General features: G+C 51.5%; 7 protein-coding genes across 7 annotated transcripts; 4 read left to right on the forward strand and 3 right to left on the reverse strand.

Moving 5' to 3' along the window:
- Positions 1-1,105: 1,105 nt before the first annotated feature.
- Positions 1,106-2,353, forward strand: JN550_013777 (uncharacterized protein; the record flags this gene model as incomplete). The annotated part of the gene is made up of 2 exons (XM_049312402.1): positions 1,106-1,139; positions 1,185-2,353. 2 exons carry the CDS (start codon positions 1,106-1,108, stop codon positions 2,351-2,353), a joined length of 1,203 nt encoding a protein of 400 aa, XP_049164244.1.
- A 3,008-nt stretch (positions 2,354-5,361) lies between these two features.
- JN550_013778 (uncharacterized protein) lies at positions 5,362-6,364 on the forward strand (the record flags this gene model as incomplete). The annotated part of the gene is made up of 5 exons (XM_049312403.1): positions 5,362-5,416; positions 5,472-5,610; positions 5,770-5,899; positions 5,962-6,211; positions 6,270-6,364. The coding sequence occupies 5 exons, from the start codon at positions 5,362-5,364 to the stop codon at positions 6,362-6,364; spliced, it is 669 nt and encodes a 222-aa protein (XP_049164245.1).
- A 648-nt stretch (positions 6,365-7,012) lies between these two features.
- JN550_013779 (uncharacterized protein) lies at positions 7,013-7,561 on the reverse strand (the record flags this gene model as incomplete). The annotated part of the gene is made up of 1 exon (XM_049312404.1): positions 7,013-7,561. The coding sequence occupies one exon, from the start codon at positions 7,559-7,561 to the stop codon at positions 7,013-7,015; it is 549 nt and encodes a 182-aa protein (XP_049164246.1).
- Positions 7,562-8,710: 1,149 nt separating this feature from the next.
- On the reverse strand, positions 8,711-10,800 carry JN550_013780 (uncharacterized protein; the record flags this gene model as incomplete). Its single annotated transcript, XM_049312405.1, has 2 exons — positions 8,711-10,615; positions 10,687-10,800. 2 exons carry the CDS (start codon positions 10,798-10,800, stop codon positions 8,711-8,713), a joined length of 2,019 nt encoding a protein of 672 aa, XP_049164247.1.
- Positions 10,801-13,103: 2,303 nt separating this feature from the next.
- Positions 13,104-14,592, forward strand: JN550_013781 (uncharacterized protein; the record flags this gene model as incomplete). Its single annotated transcript, XM_049312406.1, has 4 exons — positions 13,104-13,117; positions 13,282-13,765; positions 13,821-14,465; positions 14,509-14,592. 4 exons carry the CDS (start codon positions 13,104-13,106, stop codon positions 14,590-14,592), a joined length of 1,227 nt encoding a protein of 408 aa, XP_049164248.1.
- Positions 14,593-14,601: 9 nt separating this feature from the next.
- JN550_013782 (uncharacterized protein) lies at positions 14,602-15,940 on the reverse strand (the record flags this gene model as incomplete). Its single annotated transcript, XM_049312407.1, has 2 exons — positions 14,602-15,450; positions 15,545-15,940. The coding sequence occupies 2 exons, from the start codon at positions 15,938-15,940 to the stop codon at positions 14,602-14,604; spliced, it is 1,245 nt and encodes a 414-aa protein (XP_049164249.1).
- A 1,100-nt stretch (positions 15,941-17,040) lies between these two features.
- JN550_013783 (uncharacterized protein) lies at positions 17,041-17,778 on the forward strand (the record flags this gene model as incomplete). Its single annotated transcript, XM_049312408.1, has 1 exon — positions 17,041-17,778. The coding sequence occupies one exon, from the start codon at positions 17,041-17,043 to the stop codon at positions 17,776-17,778; it is 738 nt and encodes a 245-aa protein (XP_049164250.1).
- Positions 17,779-23,164: the final 5,386 nt, after the last annotated feature.

Consider the following 23,164-nt stretch of genomic DNA (forward strand, 5'->3'; position numbering starts at 1 on the left):
CGCACCTCGGACTCCTGTTAGAGAGGACAGCACAGGGGAGTCACCTGCGCCGACTCCGGATTCACGCGCGCGTTCCAGATCTATGAGATCGGGCAGGAGTCGGTCAAACTCTGCACTTGGAGCCACGGCTGTGATGGCCGGCATCATCGCCAGTAGTGTGGGTGCCGGTTGGTCTCCGGTCACAGAGCGCAGCGATGCAGAGTTCCCACCGCGCTCTGGTCCATCTCCTTCTCCTCTCGCATTTGCCGAGGAGTAGCAGCATTGACATCTGGATTATTTCGTGTCTGTAGTGGCCGTTGGCGTTGCATTGATAGACTTCGAAGACGCTGCTGTTTGCTCATTCTTGCGTCGAAGGTAGGAGAGGTAGGGGTCGGCAAATTGAAAGTATGTCTATGCTTAAAGAGCACCTGGCCGGTGGAAGTTGTAACCCAACTCAATCAACTGAGAGCAAGACTTCTATCCGGGGTTTTTTTTTTTGTTTTTTTTTCCAAGTGAATTAAAGAGCGGCTACTGTACTGGTCGTATAGACAGTGCAGGCTATTTAACATCCTTAACAATGGTTCAGTTTCATACTAAGCCACGAAGTGTCGGCAACGGGTCTCGTTCAACGGATCAGGGCATTGGCCGTCGGTGAACCGAGCAGACCCAACTCATCCTTTTCTTGGAGAACCCAAATCGGAGGGGACCCTTGTGATATTACTGTCGAAAGAAAGCGCGACTATGTATGTCTTGAAATGATCCAAATCGCTAGTAACAAATGCGAGTTCCTGCCTCCGTATACGGGGCTTGAAGTGACAATATAGAGTCGAACTACGTGACGACGAATGTGGCCCGAGCCACAAATGGACCAATGAACCTAGACTTGTACGGAACAATGGACAGGACTGTCCTTCCATGTGCCGGGCTTCTGAGCTGAGACTTGATCTCCTGCTGCTCGCGATGCACGCAATTATTAGGTTAAAACTGTGGTGTGTAATGGCATATTTAATCATTATCGGCCACTGAGTGACGTGCTACCACCCTTATTCTTTCTATTGTCATCTTGGAGCTCATTACATGTCGAATCAACTCTCCGTATCCTTTCCAACTATCAACGCCACCCACCATGCAAACTCAGTATGAAACGCTAGAGGAAACGAGTAAGCATCCGTATATCCGAGTGGTCATATTTTAACTCTTGATAGTAATGCATGAAGGCGATATGAGCAGCTGTGAAGAGAACGACGTCGTCGACGACCGCGATTTGGATATACTTCGCGGCGCGTGCAGGGCATCCCACTGCTCTGGATCTGTCAGTGATGTTGGACCAGGCGACAGCGAGCATGCTCTGGCTCCTGATGGAGCCAACAGCTCCAAACGCCTTAACCTTCAGCGCTCCAGCCCCCAAAGCACTGTTGATTTGGAGCAACCAGATCATACCGTCTATAGGGCTGATCATCAGGCGTTTTCGAGTATTGCAACTAGTCCTGCCGCTATGAGTATCGACAGTGTGGACGGTCCAGGGCCGAGCCAGAGGATCACGCACAATGACGACTTGGAAATGTTCTACTCCAGGCCCAGCGAACCGGAGCCTTGCAACCCTGGCTCATGCAACTTGGCCAACCATGCTCTACGGCCGGATCACCGCAAATATGGGCGCATAGAGGGCAGTAACTCCTCAAACATGTCCTCCTTGCCGCAAAACATGGAATCCAAGACGGCTCTGCAGTTTGGGCCATGTCGGGCTTGTGGCTGTGACATGGGACGGTTGCTGCAGCTGACTGAAAGAATTTCGCAGTTTGATCTTCCCGGAGATATACCATGGGAAGCTCACCTAGCCAATGCTGCGGTATTGCCTGCCCATCAGAAGGCTGCAGCGATGCGCAAGATAAGTCAGTGGGCACTACGAGACTACGCGATAAAGTCAATGTTCCCGTCACTTGGGGCACTAGACAAGGACAGGCGGGAAGCTGCGATCTCGTCTGAAAGGACAGCTCGTCTGCGCGGTGGGTCCACGCAGGAGATGACCTTTGTCACGCCGCACCAGCATGATACTGTTCCCGGGGACAAGCATTTGAACATGAATCTTCTGGGGTTTAGAAGTAGAGACCACCAGACATGGGCGGGAAGCCCGGTCAGGCCAAGGGAAAGGCTACGCGGTCAGCTACGCAAGCCCTGGACAGATTCCGACGAGCGACATCTCAGACTGTCTGTGAGAAGAAAAATCGGTTGGGCTCAAATCGCACAACAGTTGAACCGCACTCCAGGTGCTGTCGAGCAGCATTGGAGATTAATCAATCATGATAACAAGACGCGCCGGCGCGTGCCCAAGGCTTGGATCGCCGTCAGGGTGTGGTGGATGGTTTCGCGGTAGAACAGCCGCAGGGTCTCCTCGAAGAAGTGATTACCCGAGGTGCTCTGGTCGTTCTCATTGGCCCAGGTGTTAGGCGGTTCGAGAACCTGCAGCCGAGGGGGCGAGTAGTGCGTTCAATAGGATTGGCGAGCAGTACCTGGGCCTGCCATGAGGAAATATTTCACGAAATAATCATTGCTGAGTGAGGTAAAAGTTGGGTACTCACAGCAAAAGTACAGGACAAGCAGGTGGCGTACCAAGGCATTGTCGGCAGTCACGCTGATTCACCAGGTTGGCGGCACCGTGATCTAGGGAGGGCCGACAGGGGCAATCATCTTATCCAGCCTTGGTAGCTGCCCACACGGATCCGTGGTGGTTGACTGCGTCTGGCGATATGACAAGAATTCCTAGGCGTTATTCTGGTCGTACTTGTGCTTCTGTGCCAGCTCGGGGCCTACGGCAAGATACCATTGCCAAAGCCGTCTGGGATGTTTGCGCTCCCGGCGCGCCCGATATTTCCAAACCCCATGCCGGATAGCGGGGGGAGCGTTGTACCCGTGCTCGTCCTGGACTCTACGCGAGGATGACTGAGCACGGCGCCACTGCCTGCAGGCATGACGCCGCCTAGCATATCTGATGGTATTCAGATATGCTTGAAGGCGTGTAGAGCTTAGGCACTCCTTGGTCGCCAGTCCGTCGGCCTAGGACTAGTTGAGGCGCCGACTGCACGCCGCGGCAGAAGCGGCAGGAGCAGAGACGTGGTCGGTCGCGGGAGCTGTGTTGGAGCCTGATAATTCAATGGGCAGAATGGGCAATCATACGAAACGCCGGCTCGTGTAGATTGGGCAGTCGGTGGCGGCGGCGCGTGCCCCGTGTGTGTGCGTGTGTGGTCAACGAGCGGCACGGTTGACGAGCAGCGGGATCGGTGGATGGTGGCTGCGCCGCGAGACGCATTTAGATAACATCGTATCCGATGGTATCTATCGTGTCGTGTTGTGTCGTGCCTCGTCTAGCCCTGGGCGAAGGCTCGATTGGCACTAAGACAGTGGTTTCGTGCGCGTGCTGTGTCGCTGCGAAAGGTCAAATTCTTGAGTGTCGACCATGTGAAGTCAGATTAAGCTCAAGTGGTCCAGGGTCAAAACAGATCCTTTAAGACCAAACCATCCCTTGGCTGTCATCTGCGGGGCGTGTCTGCGGACTAAAGTGACCCCAAGTGGCGGGATCGAACCGTCCTTTGCCGCACGAACGCGATCTACCGAACCAGCCCAAAGTTCGTCTTGCGTGTCTACAACGTGACGCAACTCAGGTCAAGAATGAGCGACCGAAAGAAGTGAAAAACGGACCATGGCACGTCGACCAGGAAGTGGCCACACGTAAGAAATGGCCTGGAGTCGTTTTGGGTTGGCGCAAGTTCATCTGAGGAGCGACCAGAAGGAGCGCTGTCTGGATGTCAAGTTCCTGCCACGACATGAAGTCGAATGAGGCCGATTTAGAAAGTGGTCGAAATCTGCGGGGCTACAACTGCCTGCGGGGCGTGATCTGGCGCAGGAACGGAAGGTTGCCTGCAGCTGATTACAGCCACTGGGGCAACATCAGTCCACTAGCAGCTTGGCAAACAAGTTCTGCGGGCCGTAATTCGACTTCAGGTCGTGGCAGGAACTTGACATCCAGACAGCGCTCCTTCTGGTCACTCTCCAGACGGACCGAGCTCATTTCAGGAAATGTCCCTTTCTGTTCATTTGTTGGCCCAGTGGCCTGCTTGGCGCGCCAGAGTTAATGGACATTTCTGGCCACCAGCACTTCGGCCGCGTTAGTCTACAGAAGTGTCCTTGGGCATGCAACGCGACGTGGAGCTGGTCTTGACAGGCAGTTTTAGCACAGGAAATGGAGGCACTTGGAGAGCGTCTTGTGACCAGCTGAGACGATTGAATCGAGGCTACGGATACCAATAATGCACTACAGACGCATCACGGCACACCACAAGAGCATTACGACACATCGTGAGGGCAACTGGGTACATCTCACAGTGGACGTACCATGGAGAATAGACGACTGCCCAGGAGTAATGCTACGATCCACGGCATCTGCACTATATCGCTATCTGCACATCGATGCTTGCGTATCTGCATTAGCGTAGCCAGCACCACGGACAGGTTGCAGAGGCCGTCTTCGCTGGCCGGTACGCGGGATTCCACATCCACGACCCCTGTCGGATTCCACATTGACAGGAACGCCCCGTCAGAGCCCTTGACCGGAACTCCTACTGAAGCACGCCGTTCAGCGGAAGACCAATGCCTCCAATATGTCACACCATCTCGACGCATTTGCTACTCGCCTCTCTCGCGGACGGGACGACACGGACGGCGGGGTTTCAAGTCACGCCTGGGTAGATATCGTCTGACAGGCACCGCCATGGCGCCCCGTGATGCGCGAGAGAGATGAGCAGAAGCTGGGCCGGCTTAGTATGGACATGTGGATGGCAGTGTCTCCTTGGCCTTCCTTCGCACGTGCTTCTCCGGAGTAGGTCGACCAAGGGGTAAGTAACTAGTGAAATAGCCATCTCCTCTAAGGAGGCATCCCCTAGTTGGGCGACATCCCCAGTTAGGAGGCATCCCCTATGTGGCCCGCATGCCCCTCTTGCGAGGCATCCCCCATTTGGGAGGTATGAAGACCGCTCAGATGGGACGAGACCGCCAGAGGGTGCCAGGATGAAAGAAAGAAAGACTTGGAATCGGTGGGAGATCATCTTTAAATATTCATAGCCGGACTCTGGTAGGCACGCTGGAACATTTTTGTTCCCGGCAATCCAGCCCCCTCTTTCTTGGTGTCCAAATGAATCATTTGGATCAACCGCCCGAGTTGTGAAAGATCCCCGGTTGATTTTTGGCATCCAGACGAGGTCAACGCGGCTGTACAGATGTGGTCACGAAGGGCAGGACCTAACACAGCGGCGAAAGGGCGATGCGGCGCTTGCAAATAAGCGACCTTTTCTTGCCTCTTCCACGACTATGTAGGTTTATATCGACACGATGCCTAATTACTGCCAAAAGGAGAAACAATGCCTAGAACAGCGCTACACTCCTGGTATGCTAGTGACTAGCGTCGGAAACCGGACGATGGCAAATGACACTCTAAGTAGTGCCGGAGGACGGACAATGGCGAATGGCGCTGCACTCGGCGCCGGAGAACGGACGAGTACGATATTGTACCCTTCCACGCCGTCGGATCTACACCTCGGCAAGGATTGAAGAGTTCACTGACGGGTATGCTGCAGTTACGTGAGCCCTTCGATGGTCGCTTATATGCAACCCAGGATAAGACTTAGACACAGGTTTACTAGATAGAAAATGTAAACACGTCCTTCAGCTGTCCCTCTTATGTTCTATTCTCTATTTCATCCTCCCGGGTCGATGTTTGATTGATGCCATGCATACCAGGGAACAAAAGGTCAAGGCGCGCAGAAGCGGAAAGTCCCTTCTCGGTAAGGCTAAGGTCTTAGGAAAGAAGGCAAATGTCTTCAGTATGGCCATGTATTGGGACCCCGTCCACAAGAAGATGCGAACAGTTGTGCATTTACCTCCAGGCCAAAAGATGCCGAGTTTGGAGACATTTGTAAATCACCAAGGCAGACCCTAGACCGGAAGGATACTCATGATTTGGAGGCGTTGAAGGCAATTAGCGAGAATTCCCAACAAATATCGCCCGCCATCCACACTGATCGAGGTGGCAGCACTCAGCCTGCGCTCGTCTCGCCAGTCGAAGCTGGGCAGGCTGCCTCAAGCTCTATGTATGATTTTCCAGGCGAGGAAGAAGATACTATCATTGTGCGGGACCCGCCTCGGCGCGTAGACCAGGCATCGCCAATCTCTCCACAAAGAAGTGTGTTTCTTTCTTGGATTACAAACAGGGCCGCTTAATGCTAACTGATGGACTATAGCAGTATCCGAAGTCACCATCGACGAAGACGCCTTGTGCCAGACACTAGAGGTCCAAGCCGAGCAGCCTGAGATTGACTTGCAAGCCGTTGAATAGCGACTGAGAGTTGATCAAGTTTGGCGTGTATCTGTTCGAGCTGGTCGTGGATTCTTCCATCATGTCAGCGAGCGTTTGCCTTCTATGAGGCGAGGCACACTGACTGGGATGCGGGATCGAATTCCTCGTCTTCGGCAAGGTCAGGAAGAGTCGAGAGGCCTGATTGACCTGCACGCATGGGCTGGTTGATCAATCTGGACGATGAATAGCAGTGTGATTCATCAACAAGTCGGTTAGAAGCGATATGTATTATCGCATGCTTGATCTTCCGTGGACTCAGGCGGCGATGGCTTCGATGATATACCTTCCGCAGATCTACAGAATTTCTACTTATCAAAGAAATGTTTGAGACAGTATAGCTCTATTCTGAGTCGTCCATGCTAATAGTTTGTGGCCCGACCGACGCAGACTGCGCTCGACGGCGACTAAACGTAACCATGCCGGGTGAATTGATCGATAATGAGAGGGGCCATGTCATGCGAAAATGCCTTTATTACCGAAATTCAACGAACTACAACCGTTTCGATACCCAATAAATATGATATGCACCGTATTTTGGGCCTATCCATAGCCTCAGAGAGCAAGAAACTCAGGCCAGAATCCTCCATGCGGCCCGCTACCCCGGCATCCTACATATGTCCGAGTCTATTACGCAACATCATAGTTATTTGAAGATCCAGGCCAGTCTTTGCCTAGGGCCTGGCGTTTGACGTCGCCCCCGAGCACTTCGTCCGCCTGTCTCTTCTGCCCAGTCGGATGTCTTGACGCGGGATCGTAAAGTTCCACCAACGCCATAGCCTCGTCGTACGCAACAAAAGAAGGCTCAGGAGCTGGATGGTATGTTGGTGTTGTTTGTGTTGAAGTCTCCTGGCTACTGATCTGGGTGGGTAAATAGTCGAGTTCGTCAGATAACACACAGCCAGCTGCTAGCCGGCTCTCCAAGAGACAGATGCGTTCTTTCAGACCCTGCGACTGTTCCTCCTGGAGCCTGTGAGCTGTGCGCATCTCTTCAGTCTGCTTTATAAGCTGTTCAACCTGGCTTCGCAGCCGGTCGTTATCGTAACGCAGCCTATTGGCATAGGCTTGCCACTGGTGCAACTGAAATGCTGACTCTTGGATGGCCGCTTGAAAAATTCTGAGTGGAATGGTCAGCGCCGAAAAGTCTCGAGCGTCTGGATTATGAAAGACAGTAGACATTGATAATTTGATCGGCTTGTATCGATATGAGTTTCACGTTCGCATGTATACTGCACTGGGAGCACTAAATATATGTTGCCAATCCACACTGCTCCAGAATTGATCTGGTGATGAGCACAGCGTCCCAACTGCTCGTCCTGCTATCATCATGTTCTAGAAACGTATCATGTTTGTATCAAGATCCTCTTGGTATATCGTCATAATTGGACATGCTAAGATATCGCTGACGAGAGGCCATTTCCTACCCATAATTATTGTGACCTCAGCATTGTTATTCAGAAGACCGTATTTTGGCCATTCCCATATGTGTTCCGAGAATTGTATGTGCAGTTATTATGTATGGGACGGTTCTGTGCTTGGACACAAATTGTCTTCGATATTCATAACATGCTTTTGGACTACTGTGCCGCGCTGGAATACCGTGTATATGCCTTGACCGGACGTGGTCATCCTCTCGAGTATTGAAATTTACTACGATATAATTTTTATTCCACGTACAATAAACATCTAGCATTTCTTGTTATCGACTCATCATGAGTTCTGGAACAAGACAATCAATGTTGTCGGAGACTCGATATGCCAGCGCAGCGTCACCGGGACAAAAGAGCCCACGCAATCATCGGCGCAGACCGATCCGAATACCGTTGTTTAAGCCAACTCGACTACAACCTGACATGGAGACCGACTCGCATCACCCAGCTTCCGAACTATGCTCGGCCGATGCCAGCCGCCTTACGGCAGCTGTGCAAGAGCTGGGTAAACTCAAAAGATACGCAGATGAACACGAGATCCAGATGCGACAGCTAGAAGACGAGTAAGGCTGCTCCTATGTACCTTCTATGAAAATTACAGACAAGATTGGCATTGAACCAGTATTCATTTACTGTGAGTGATGAGCGTCTTATCTGGCGCGAGCTGACTGACAACCCGTAGGTCTCAGACTGTGATGCAAGGGAAAGTTACGCAGACTTCTTTATCGGCCAATGCAGCTGCACATCTCCGAGTCTCATGCGCTCCATGTGCAGCATTGACACTCCTGTTCCCTCCTGTGGTCTTGCTCCCACGGGTATTGAAGTATGCAATGGTGATCTGTGGCCTCGATCAGGTGGAATCTCGGACTCTGGTATCGAAATGAGGAGGGGCAAGTTGCTAACTCGAATACTGGGAGTTGGTCCTGGAACCGTTGTTTCTATTGAACGCAAAACCCAGTTTCCGAGAGAAACTAAGATGCATAGCGTCTTGCAGGGTAGCCCAATATGGCCCCATTTTCGGAGCAGGTAACGTGTCCACTGGATAATCTTGCCAAGGGGAAGATGGAACGCCCGAGATTGCAAGAGATGCAGCACTTTCCTGTTTCTCATGGCGCCCCCGAGGGCAACCGTTTGCTGCATGGTCACTTTCTTTTTCTTCGGAACGGGGGCAACCTGCAACGTCCCTGTTTTGCCCAAGGTGACAGCTGCTGTTGATGTCTTTTGCATCCAGTCGGCCCATCTGTACGGTTCCTGCAAGCCGGACAGAGGGGTCGAAGGTAAGATATACCAGGACCTTCAAATCACTTGAGTTCCCACTCGTCGTGGAGAATATTATTGATCGCCCGTCGCCGGTAGCGACAACATTACCGGTCAGTCCCCGAGGGTTCATGACCTGGTCCAGTCGCTGGAGTTTATCGTCGTGATCTCTGTAATCATCGCAGCATGCTTCAGGCGGCCAGAAATGTATGGTGTTACTTTCAGGATCCTCAATGTAAGGATTCCCAACACAGTAGTCTCCGCTGGGACTGTTTTGAGTCGTAACGACGCTTGATGCGTTGCTAGACACCCTAGTCCCAGTCCGTATACGCAAGCGTTGCATGCATATGTCCCCAGGCAATGGATCGTCGACCAAGTCGAGATATGTACTGCAGGCCTGGTGATATGTCGATAAGTAAGTCTTGCCTTTGCTGAACGTTATGGATCCATCATCACCCCGGTGAAACGCATGGGCGTCACGCTGTGGCGCAACCATGTAGTTAGGCTGGTTGCTGCTTGTAAGTAGGCGAGCTAATGGCTCGTTCGGAAGAGGGTCGTTGTCGTCGGTACCATCTCCATCCGTACTGCTCGCGTCCGGAAAGCGAGTGTTGGTAATATAGTAAGTTCTTTTACTCCCACTGCGCCCATTGAGCCACTCTTTGCGACTCTCTATGATCCGGACGCTTCCGGTCTGCTCGTCTTGTTCGAGATTGAGAAAGGTCCACCGGTCATCAATTGGTCCTTCAGCATGCTGGCGTCGCCATGCGTCTCGCTTCTTCATTATTTGGGTCTTCTCGGGGTCAAAGTCGTCGACTGCAAAACGGAAACAGTAGTAATGCGAGGTCCAATCGATCTCTTCGAGTTCGAACGCAGTGGAGTTTGAACAACCGTAGAAATGATTGCCGATGATCTCGAAGCAGACTGTAGATCCGATCTCGTAACCAACCACATTAGTTAGATGCATACTCTCAGCAGCCAATTGGCCTGTTCGAAGGTCGAAGTGACGAAGTGCCCACTTCCTGATGCCGTTGGCTTGGCGCTCGGAGTGGGTTCCGAAGATGAGGTGATCTCGGTTGTTGCGTACAAAGAGTCTCATTGCAGACTCCAGCTGAACAGCCCCCAGCAACTGTTGCCTCTCTGCATTGAAAATCAAAAGCCAATGCTGGGTGTTGGGTCTCGCAAACGAATACAAGCAGGACGTAATCCCTGCAGCATGGTACAGGACTCGAAATGTGTATTTTCGACAACCTGCCGATTCCGGAACTGCAAGCGACACCAGCGTCGGCACATCCACCACAAGCTCGTGATTTGTTGCCTTCTGTACGTCGAGTATCCGCAGATCCCTTCTCGCATTCGCACGATCCTCAACAAGATAGCAAAGTCGGCCATTGTGAAAGGCAAAGGAGTCGGCAACCGCAACGACTGCGGCTACGTATGGGGAAGCTGAAGCTATTGCTCTGCGCCGCTTGACCAGCCTTCTGAAGCCTCTAGCGAACTCTCCGGTCTCTAGCGCATCCTCAGCCTCCACCGAATACGCGGCTTTGTCCTGAATTCAGAATGGTCAGCTCTCTAAATTCTCACCATCAGACAGCGGCGTCAGCTCATGCTACCACTTACTCGCAGGAGCATCTTGCAGAGATTCTCCTCGCGGATAAGGTATTGAAAGTGGCGGCAGCTGCGTGACAGGTCGTAGATCTCTTCCAACGTGAGACCGCGCACGATGTAGGTCATGATCTCATACGGTAAGCGTTGAAGCCCCGAACTCAACACCGCAGTTTTTCTGCTCGATAAGCTTGGCTGCACGGTACGGGCCGGCAGCCTAGCCTGGGTGGAAGGTTGGGACATTTACCAAGAACCAGGTGTCGCGAGGTTTCTATTTCTTCTTCATTTCTTTCGGGACAGGCTGTGATATAGGGTGTGTGCAGCAGGTATAAATTCAGCACCCCTCAGGTGGGCGGAAAGTTGATTGTCTTAAGTATGATTGCAGAGCCTCGCGGACGGAATGCCGCCATCAGAGCCATTGCACACTCGTAATGCAGGTCGTTGCGCCAATGGCCACTCTCGCTAAAATATCAGACGTGGATAGTGAGAGCCTGCTTCTATTGTAACCTACCTACGTGAGGCTCTGGGTGGCAACACTTTTAGCTCACCTCACCTACTGTACTCAATTTTAGCCCCATCACGACCTAGACTGCATATATCGCCCTAGGTTACAGGTACCCTCATACATCTAGCACTTCCACTGCCGTTTGATAACACTATTAACTATGCTCCAATGGCCGCACTATCATACACTAGATGTGGGCGATCGCATCTAATTGTGGAAGAGGAAACACGAATGGAAAGGTTGGCTCGTTAAAGTGGATTCGGATTCTGTGGAGGTCTGGACATAGTTCACGTCTTAGCTTGGGAGACTGTGCGGAGCTCGCAAAGGTTGCCGATCACGCCCAAACTCCCTGAGGATGATTTCGAACCAATCAACTGGCTTACGATGTGATTGTCGTAATGGTATTGCTTTAACACAGAAGGTCTATTCGGAGCGGATGCTTGGGAAGTACAATGAACCTCGATTCTCGCGGTTTGATGGCTTGACCGAACTTTAAATAGCCTAATACCAAAAACAACCCGTCAAAAGAGCCCCACTTGCCTGACGTTGGGTCTTCATGCACATGATGAAACGACACAACACAAAGCGAAGGAGGTATCTTGCAGGTGTAAAAGCTTACGAGGTTAATGAGGCGATCGCCATCTTATAGAAATGCTCTACAGATTTTCAAGGACAACGGCCTGAAACAATGTCCGATCTGCCAGAAGAAGTGGTCATCGCATTGAGCATGGTATCAACTCTCCGAGTCAGGTGGTAGGCTTTTCAGGTCGACCCTTCGCACACAAGACGTCCCTCATAGACCCGAGGCACACCATACAAAGCTAGCATTGTTATCATGATAGCAATTATCCCCACTCGGCAGATCCATGACTCCCTTGGCTTGTAGGTTTCCCAGAAGCTGTTGTAAAAGCCTTCAGAATTTTCCAGTGACGGACCTCCGGTTCTCTGGTCATAGAGCTGAGAAAGGGAGCCTCGGGATTTATCTGTCAAAACAGCGGGGGAGGGTGGCTGTACGAAGATTGTAGGGTCGTCCTTGAAATCGCTGCACGTATCGAGTGGAATTGTCGACGTGCGTGGTATTGTCGGTCAGCTGTTATCTCATTGGCTGGCTAGATCCAATCATGCTCGTCCGTCAAACGCCACAGTTCCGTAAACGGGAATCTGGCGCGACGCAACGCCCCGCGTAGCCATAAGTACGGCAGTGCTCCGAATCGTGGTCCACATTATGGAATGTGCATTGCTGAGAGTATTAGCAAGGTTACATGCGGCTACGCATGTACGGCCACTGCAGTGTGGATATAGGCATGAGCACGTCGGGCAGCACAGTCCGGAATGCATCAAGAGGTCCCCGGTCGCGACCAGCGTATATGATAGGGTGACGAGACATCTCAAAGCGAGCACTAACGCGTATGCGGGTACGGGCTAGGGCTCCTTGGCGGGGTACGAGGCTGTAGTCTGTCCAAAGTACCAGTACGCGTCCATATGTGCACTCGCATGCTGGTGTCAAGCTTGGGGCCGCTGGCGGCCGTGCACGGTTGCATCCTGGTAGCTGATGACCTGATCATTCGAGACCAGATGCAGCCAGGTACCCATGAGTAGTCTGGACACAAGACGTTGAAATACTGACCGCGCAGGCAAGATAACGCACCCTGACACCCCGTTGGCAAGGCGGCTGCATTAGGCGACGAGAGCGGACTTATAGTTGATCTGCAGACAAAAATACCATGGCTAGACCGTCGAGTGACGCTGCCTGGCGCTCGTCGCTATGCCCTCCCCCAGTCGACATCACCAACAACCAAGTCACTTGGTGCAACGGGTCCCATAGACCCTTGTCCTTCATGCGACTCATCATGACGGAGCCATTGGACGTCTGGCGCTTGCCGTTGTGGCTTGTTCCCCAGAGCTTGTTGTGCTTTTGTTTGCCATTATGGTCAGACTGAGGTAGCTCCCAGCAAAGATGATTCGCCCAACTTGGTTCTCTAAGGACGTGATCCAGGGGAGAGTTGAACAAAGAGCACCTTGTCCACTTCACGCGACTATAAGAGCTGTGATCACACAAACTCGCTCGTTACCAGGCCATCGCTTGTTGTTTTTCTTTCCTGCAGAAAGCTTTTATCGTATTCCGTTGTTCAGCCGCGAGCCTTCGCTCTCTTCCAAGCCGGGAAAGACATCTGTCGTGGCACCTTGAAGGTCAAATGGATCCTCAAGTCTCTCAATGACTGCAGAGATCTTGGGTTAAGCCAGGAATGGCTGGACCGGTATGAAGGAGCTAAGATCAAGTACCTGGTTTGCGCGCAGGTCGTCTTGCCCGAGGGACCGGTATCCGGCAAGTTCGAGGTCGGGGATATCTTGCTAGAACTTGATGGCCACCTCGTCAAGAGCCTCCTCCAAGTGGAGACATACATGGACGATCATGTCTTTGAAAGCGTCACGCTCACGTGCTGGGGCGCCAAGGGCCAGTTCACTGTTGAGTCCGAAATTGAGGACTTGCACGCCTTCTCTGCCACCTACCTTCTATTGGCCCACGGAACGATGTTCCACAACTTGACCTTTCCGATGGCCATCTGTTACAACTTGCCTGCACGGGGCGTTTTTACATGCGCGGGGGGCTCAAGAACCTTTTGATGAGATGATGCTGCTCAAGTCCGTCGATGGCAGGCCCATCACGGATACGACCCAGCTAAAGGCGATTATGGACCGAATCTGGAGCTCAAGAGACAAGCCCTTCATTTGCATCTCGCAGGAGAAGCTGAGAAACCCTGGCAACGCGGAACCCGTTTCGGGATATCTCCTCCAAGCCATCGATCAAGTGTCATGCGACATGACTAGAGAGCCTCACCAGGGAGGATCATGGGCCATCACCTCCATGTCGCTTCCGAAATCTACCTCATCGCCCTTCGGCAAAACAGGCCGAGAGCAGTCTACCCTGTGGAAAGATGCTGGTAGCAAGGAAGAGTTGGAGACTCGACCCGACCGTCTCTCGTCCCTCCAACTAGCCGACTCCGACACCCCTCACAAGATCGTCAAGATATTCTCGTCGTTTACCCTTTTGAACTCCCATCGCGACATTTGCATTGACGGCGACTCCAAGTCAAACAGGCTTGTTGGCGTCATGTTTGATGTCGAAAAAGGCCTTGTGTTCACGTCCCGGGATAACTTGAACCTGCTCGACGAAGTCGTGATGACAGTGGAAGGTGGCCAGGACGTGGCAGCAAGTGAGCTCGAGCGGCTCCAGACACGCACCAACTTGAAGCTGATCGGGAGCGGCCTCGTCGTGATAAAGGCGCTGGTACGTGACCGGACCCTGCTGGTGCAGCACGTGCTCGAGACAGTGGTCGGCCGGCTGGACCGCATCGACAGCGCGACCTCGGGACACCGTGTCTTCGACGAGATCGACGGCTTCCTCGAGAACGTAACCGGCCACATCATGGGCTGCCAAGCGATGCAATGATGTCCTTTGCTCGGGGAGTCTGGTTGAGGACAATCCCCACAGCAGCAATCACATCCTCAAAGAACAGGAGGCACTTCCGGTTCCTGGTGTCGCGGGTTAGAATGTCGCGGAACAGCTCATGAAGATCATCGGGAAGCTGCTGAAGCCGTTCGCGAAGCCTATGCTTGCGGCCGGTATCGTACTCCTTGTTTAGGGTATCTACCACGAGGACGACCCACATGAAGACACCGCATGCTTTCTCTTTTAGGTCAGACCATATCTCCTCCGCAAGTCTGTCGTGCCCAATCCGCAACGAACTGCTCAGGTACGCGGCAATGTTTTCTTGGTGCCCCTCGCGCTCTTCCAGCACACTGCCGAGGCCTGTCGTTACAAAGATCTCGGGGTAATGTCGGCTGGCGAAGCAGATATAGAGCAGACTGTCCCGCGCAAGCCCGGTCAGGAACGAGACAATGTCGCGGATCTGCTGTTCGTCACACTCGTCAAGTGCGTCAATCAGACACGTGATCGGGGGTCCGCCTTTGCCTTGGACCACTTCCTCGAGCAGAGACTTGAGCGAATCGACCGTCCACGGCCGGTCAGGTCGGACGCCGTCTAGGATAGCCTGCAGATCGGGTCGCGGGCTGAGCAACTGCCACAGCAACGATCGATACAACCCGATCGTCGACTTTTCCAGTTCATTACCTCTGGCATTGAAAAAGAAGGATACGAGGAGGTCATTGCTCTTCTTTTGGCGACGCTGACGTGTGATGTGATCTGCCCAAGCAGGAGCACGGGACAATGAAGCGCGACAGTGTCGGTGCACTGGTGGACTACCATTGCATGGCTATAAGGATAACGACAGCCAACAGCATAACGCCATAATAACTGATCGAAAGTGTGCCACGCTACAAAACAAGATGTCTAGTCAGTGATTCTACCCTATTCAAATTCATGAACCCCCTTCTCTCCCACGAAGCCACATAAATAAGCAAGATCATCGGTGCTGAGTTCCCCCGTAGATGAGCTGCCGCTTCGTCCAACGCAACATTGACCTGCCCCGGCTTTTGTTGCTGTAACTCGACAATGCGATCCTCAACTGTTCCCTCAGCCAGTATTCGATGCACTTGCACTTCCTGCGTTTGGCCAATGCGATGTGCCCGGCCAATGGCTTGGTCCTCCATCCACGGGTTCCAGCACGGGTCCATGAGAATGACATGTGATGCAGCACTGAGATTCAAGCCACAGTTCCCGGCATGAAGCGATATGAGCATCACCTTGATTCCATTACCATTTGTGAAACCAGCGACCGTATTGTTTCGCTGGTGAGGCTTCATAGGGTCACTTGTGCATAAGCCAGTTCTCGTGGAGCTGCAACGTACTTTGCTAGGGCGGCGATTGGTATCAGGCGGGACCAGTGCACGAAGTACGTAGCGAAAAGCAAGGCAATAAGCAACGGCTCAGGTCCAGCGCTAGCTGAATTTGGGGGCCACACGAGTGGCCCCTGGAAACGGCATAGTGAAGTTTGGGGAAACTGCCGGCACGCCGGGGAGGTTCCTGAGTTAATCTACAAAGCCTCAAATTGACCAGGGTTCATGCAGCATTGACGCGGCATCATTATCATTGCATTAGCCCCGCATTAGCCCCGTATCGTCAACAAAACCTCGGCAAGACGCAGGTTGAGCCGTGCCCAGCATAAGCGGCCGGGGCTTTAGCGAATCACCCCCAGCCGTGTCCTGAAAGACTATGCCAAATCCGGGGGCCACTTGAGTGGCCTCGAGTGGCCTCCAGACAGCCACTTGCGTTTGGTCGGGAGTGGTATAGCGTGCTGCGACCCACTACACCAATGCATCGCTCTTATTGAACCGAGGGTACCAGTCATCTCGTAGCAGATGTCCAGCTAACACGGGCCGCAGTCTCAAAACGAGGCCGACGTCCATCCATGGTGAGGCGATCATGGCACTCTGGTAGGAACCTCGCAGCAAACGAAGTCAAGCTGCTTGGGACTGTGAAAGCCCCTAGTAGCAGTACTAAGGTGCTAGTGCCGATGTAAATCATTGCGACTGAGGAACTGAAGAGTGATGCCTCTCCAGCGAAGTGGGTCTGACCATGATTTCCTGACCTGAACATGCAACAGATGGAGCAGCACCGCAGAACTCAAATCATGCCGTTCGTTCCATTTCTTTCCACCCAGGAAGTGGTGTGCGTGATCCAATAGTCACCCGGCCCAGACATCCTTGATAATGCTTGCCGATCATGTAAGGTCAACCCTGCCTCTATCCTTTATCTTCATTCGCAATATAAAATCCTGCACGCTTCTGCAGATGCCTTCATTGCCTTGTTCGCCCTTGACTTTTGGTTCGCCAGTTTTGAACCTCCATCAGTCGATCGTTATTGGTACAAACCCTCGCATAATTTTCTGCAAGCCATCTTTGACATGCCGGCTACAACATATAATTTTCCTGCAATACTCAACTATTTCTTCGATGAATGTTTGCCTCGCCGGCGAAAGGGGGTTGACCAAGCCTGTCCGACTCCCTTGGACAAAGCCGAGACGCAGAATTCCACCGACACTGAATGGCTGCCACCACACTGCCCCCCCACGGACATGTACGAGCCGGCAAGACCCTGGTCGCGGCCGGATCTCCAAGACTCCAATGGAAAGATCAAACTCAGCATCTTTGGCCAGCGTGGAGTCGGAAAGACCCACTACATTCATCCTGCTATTGGTCAAGAAATACCACAGGCTCCTCAGCTGGGCATGGGGCATACATACACAATACTAGATACTCTCAATGGTACCATTGTAGTTGATGGCACGGCACACGAACTGAAAATCTACGACGTTGGCGAAAAACGGATGGCGACTGTTTTCAAACCCCAAACATGTATTTATGAGGCTCATCTAATAATCTTGGTATACACACCCAAGGATACGGAGTCATACGATTGGGTTGATCTGCTGGCCTGGGAGCTTGGCCTCCAAGGCCCACGGGTTGCTCTTCTTGAGAACTCGTATCTAGGGGATCATCGGCCGGACTTGGTGGGTCATGACGCAGGCCCCCGCCTAGCCAAGAGGATGGGGTGGCAATTTTTTCGTCGCTCTGAGATGGAGGACGAAGCAGAGCCCATACGTCGGCTGATTCGTGTCTTGCTCACTTCCGATTCGAGATGAAGCTACAGGCGCCATGCAGCATCCTGGAAGCGTGTCACAACTTGATAGCTAGTCAAATTGGGGGCGTGGACCAAAAGGAATCATGGCTTTTAGATCGTCCAATGTATCTTTTAAATGTAGCAGTCACAGGTCGCAGGTGGCTGTCAACCTTCTCAACCTACTCACGTCTGTCCGCATCCTTTCAAGCACGGAACATGTTATCCTGTATTTCCAAAGAGCTGCATCAATTCATTAGTGCTTCTCATCCTTCTATCAAATCTTTGATAACGTCAGTTGAAGCTGGAGATTATCGCTCAGGGATGCAGGAGAAACGCACGATGGCTCTGCAACAATTGGGCTTCTGTCTTACAGCACCGCCGTTTCCGAACATTTTCAAAGCTTTCATTGATATTTTGATAAAACGTAATGAGAGTCCGACTTTGATTCGCGAAGCAGAGCACTACGGTAAGACTTGGACTCTTATTCCCTCCATTTGTCTGACTTGCTTCAGCAAGCCTACAACGTGCATCAAAGGTCGAGGTGGATCAAGTTTTGGCCATCTATAATCCTTTAATAATCAGAGGTCCGCATTTCTGGTTCAAGTTTGTCCCATTCAAGGAAGAGGCGATGGAAGATACGCAGTGAGGCAGGTGGTAGCTGGCAACGAGGGATCGATTCCCAATGAATACCAAGATGGCTCCAGCTGCATGGCCAAGGAGCGGCCTGGAGAAGCCACGCAGATCCTGGACCGACCCACTTCAGGTGGTCACGTCTTTAAGCTATCGAAACTCTTAAATCAGTCTCCATCCCCACAACTCATACTTGAATCGTTCAACCGTAGTCTTCATTTCATTTCATTTCTGCTATAATGATGAGCTGCAGGGCCGGGCATATACCAGAAGTGACCCAGTGATGAGCCCACCACGAAGCCCAGTGATGAAAATCACATCAACGATGCCACCTCTAACACGCGTCGAGCCCGACACAGATCCGTTGGAGTCTGGTCACAAGTACAGTAACTTCAGTTTCCTTCGACCCTACGCCTTCCTTCACTGACCACGGGCAGATTACCTGTTCCTGATTGATGAGGTTTGTCCCCAAGGGCGGAGTGGGAGTTTGACTAACACCACTACTCAGGGTGAGTTGACTTACGCAGAGTTGTGCGTGGGCTAAACAAGTAGTAGACTTACGACGCACTTCCGTTGTCGATATGCTCGGCTGCCTACATGGAAGTGAGTTCCCCGACTACACTGCAAGACAACGTGTACTAATCGACGCCAGTCAATCAAAATTGTTCCTTTGAACCCAGCGGCATATCTCTGGCTCCACTTGAGTCAGATTCCTTTCAGAGCAAATGCCAATTCAAATTTAGCCAATTCGAGAAGATCTCGTGGCAGAATGACGCACCATTTGACTTCGTTATTGCCAGAAGACTATCGTGGTCTTCAGCTTCGCCCAAGCAATTCATAGAGGAGGCTTTCAGGTAAGAAAGTAACCTTATTAGTGAGCTAAACTTACAGTATTTCAACAGTCATATGGCCTCAGGTGGCTGGTTGGAATTGCAAAATTTTCAACTCAACTTCAAGTGCAGTTTAGATACAGACGAAGCTCGTTTAGCAGACCAGCTACTCAAAACCTCCAAGTATGGATGGTCTCTGACTGATATGAAGCTGTGGATGGAGTCAGCAGGCTTTCAAAATGTGCAAGAACGAAGCGCTCCTTGTACTGAATATACTTTGGACGGTGCGAAACGAGGCTTAGAAGCTGCATTGATCAGGGAGCCAAGGCTGCAGGAATTGCGAGTGGCATTGGATAACCCAGTTTTTGCAAAAGAATCTCATATGTAAGTTGAACTACCACCCGGTCCTTTGACGCTGACAGCCATGTACAGGCAAGTCGTCCACGGTCAAAAGCCGATTGTGTCATGCGACAGTGTATTGTGCGAGTGCAAGAAGGGTTGTGACAAGATTTGTTTAACAAGTATCAAGGAGTTTGGTCTCGTCTCGGTAAGCTTACCACCAGAAGACGAGCGTGTGATGGTTTGGTCAAAGCGCTATAAATGGGGGATCACGCTGAAACCTTCCACGCTCAAGACGGGGCTGTTACTTTTCTTAGAAAGAGAGGAGAACCTCAATCTTGAAGTCCATGGCAATCGCTTCGTAGGCCATCGCCTGGATATGAGCGTAGCTTCTGATATTCTGAACATAATTCTACACGTAGATTTCGGAGGCGAGCAAGTCATGACGAGCCTTTTGGGGGAAGCATGGAAGCTGAATAGATAGTCAGTCAGAAATGTAAGTCTGCACTGAAACTAATATGCAATAAAAGCATTCTGTGGCGAGCGGATAGCAAACCTTCCGTGACCAGTCTCACTCGACATACCATTTTGGGCCCTAGGTGCCACTACGCTATGCCCGAAGGCGGTGGCTTGCAGATATCTGCCGTAATATTTTGAATTCCAATTGACCAAGAATACAGCCAAGCCTAGCAAGTATTAAGTAGCGTCTGACCCGCTCTTCCGTCAATTTTATTTTCACCTCTTCTTCTCCTTCTCCTTCTTCTTGTTCTTCATCATCGTCCTCGTACACAGAGCCCCTTGCTTGATCGTGCTCACCACTATGGCTGCGACGCTAGTAACACCAGACATATTTGACGGCAAGCCATCAGACCCCTCTCAGAAAGAATGGAACCTTTTCTATGTCGACCAGTCTGATCTATCTCTGTTGTCACTACCATCTGGAGTGCCTGACTTCCATGAAGTTGGAAAAACAGCAGACCGTCTCCACGTCCAGATAGCCGCTCCAGCCGATGGACAGCGTCGGCTTCGAGAAGCAGGCATCGAACTAAAACAAAACCTCCGATTGAGGGTGGGCCACGTCGAGTTTATTACCAAAGCAACCGAAGGAATTGCAGTTTTCGGTCGGAGCCTAGGAAATCTTTATCGACGCCACCTCCAATATGATGAAGCTAGTCAACAGATTGAATGGTCCATATTCAAAGCTGAATGGAAGGTAAGTGTCGTTGGACATCGAACTTCTATTATGCTAAAAGGATCCAAGTACGCTCCTGACGATGTCAGGCAACGAACGATCCTGAGTTTGACTGCCTTGTTCATTTACAACGGGGTAGATGCCGGCAATCTATCCAATGTCTCCGAAGACGTCTTGGTTCAGTTTATGAATCAAAATCTCTCTGTAGCCATCCATAACCAGGATATCTGGGCACTTCACAAACTCGCTATACTACGCCGCGTATACCGGTTTGTTGGGGGCTATCTCAGTCAAGAGGAACAGCAAATGGACCCTGGAATCCTCAATGTCGGGTTCAACGCACGAGAAAACCTTATCATGTTGGGGGAAATGCTCGGTTTGGATTTCCATCCCACAATGAAAGCCCCCAATTGGACGGAGACACGACTCAGCTTGGAACAGTGTGCGTGTTTCAAGCATAAGCTTCCTTCGAAGGCCATATTCGACGTCCATATCCAGCGACTCCGATTGTACTGCCCAATGCTCTTCGTTCACAGCGCTGGTGCAATGCCATACTTGTTTTGCGTTGAGGAGAGAAGGGAAGTACCGTTGGAGCTGCTGATCGATCTTTCATGGCGGGATTGCATGGATCTCCGACTGTACCACTTGAACCTTGTTTATAAGTACCAAAAGTCACTTTTCGTAAGTGACTCCGCTTGGATATTCATTTTCTGGAGAACCCAACAAGCGCCGGGGAAGCATCTCTCAGAATACACGAATACCGCGCAGGGTCGGGAAGCGCTTCTCGATCAACCAAAGGACAGACTCTTCGAGTGCCTCGTTTATTACGATGTGGCTATAAACTTACTCTGGAGGTGGTTTGTTGTGAGCTTTCAAGACGTCTCTGATGACACGACTCTCCAGAAACCATATATCTCCAACTTGCAGGCTTTCTTAGCCATTACAAGCAAGAATGTCGGGCGCGCAGCAGCACAGGTCCTTGGAGAAATGCTGTACTCTCTACTGGAAGTCTCGGAAGAAGTCTATGAAGACCACGACCTGGCCAAATTGTTCCGGAGTCACGCTCAATGGAGCCTCTTCGGGCTGCGCAACGAGGACCCGCTGGCCAAAAGGTTCTGGTCCCATATGATTGCCAGCAGGACCCCTGAAGTTCGCAATAGCACAGGACCCTATCATTGCCTCGAAATCAAATGCGAATGCAGCAAGTACCTAGTCTCGAATGCTTATAACTCTTGCTTTGTTCGGGAATACGGCATTGTGAAGGTTCCTGAAGCAGAAGAAGGGTTCGTGGCGATTTGGGTAGGCAAGTTGTCTTGGCTCGTCAGATTTCCTCGCGATATACTCAAGCCAAAACTTGAAGAAAGTCTCGAAGAGCACGAGTTGGAAACTGAAGATATGGTACAGTTCCCCGGATTGGTGGAAGCGGTGGATGCTTTGAGTATCGTTGTGCGGATGGATCGAACACGGGAAGATGATGCGTTGATCAATAGGATCCTAGGAGTAGATTGGGTTCGTTTCTAGCCGCAAGTTCACGCTAATATGATGTGCTCGGTCGTAATAATATGATACGGTGTGTTCATTTCATCTTTTAGATGTTCCTAGCTCCTGTATGAATGAGATGATCTAAGGTCTCCTGCAGTCGCTCTAACTGTTCCATCGCAACTTCTGTGCCTCGCGTACTTGCAACGACCTGGTGATCTTGTCTCCCGAACACGTCATCAAAGCCACCATCCCGAATAAGCCTATATACTGAATAAGGACAGTTACTGATTCTCTGCGGCTTGCCTCTCCCACAGTCCATTCTGATGTCAAGTTTAGAGGAAAGGCTGGTAACCTGGAGGCTAAAGATCCTGTGAAACGGCCTACCTGCTTTACCCCGCGCAAGTGCCGACGGCGTAACCAACATCTCCTCCTTTCCGGCCCCTCCAGATGCCATGTATATGTGTGTGTTTTTGAGCCTTAGCTTGAAGAGCAGGGTAGTCAAAGGTGTTCCAGCTGGCAGTCGACACTTCAGCCGGATGTGTACTGTTTCTGGGACCGTGTAGAATGTTGGAGCCTCAACTAGCTCGATGTAAAACAAGGAGGACATCATCTTACTGGCCATAAGGTGGAAGGCACTTGGTTCGCATTTATCGCTAGAGCATTGGATGGCCACGTCAGACTTGTGCTCAAACGCTGGAGAAGATTGCCTGATATTGGTGGGGGCTGCGATTTTCGGCAAACTGAACGATGCGGATGACGTATTGGTATTAAAGAACGCAGCATGTTCAACAAGCAAGATGACGTCCGCCCCGTTGAATAAGCGCGCACCAGCGAGATCCCAGCGGAGGCCGTCTCCAAACGACGCTATAGACCCTTTCTTGACAAGTTTCGCCTCGCTAAGACTGTCAAGGTGATACTTGACGTCTGCTATAGTC

Source organism: Neoarthrinium moseri (assembly GCF_022829205.1).
Source record: "Neoarthrinium moseri strain CBS 164.80 chromosome Unknown scaffold139_Wmoseri_CBS_16480, whole genome shotgun sequence".
Classification (NCBI taxonomy): domain Eukaryota; kingdom Fungi; phylum Ascomycota; class Sordariomycetes; order Amphisphaeriales; family Apiosporaceae; genus Neoarthrinium; species Neoarthrinium moseri.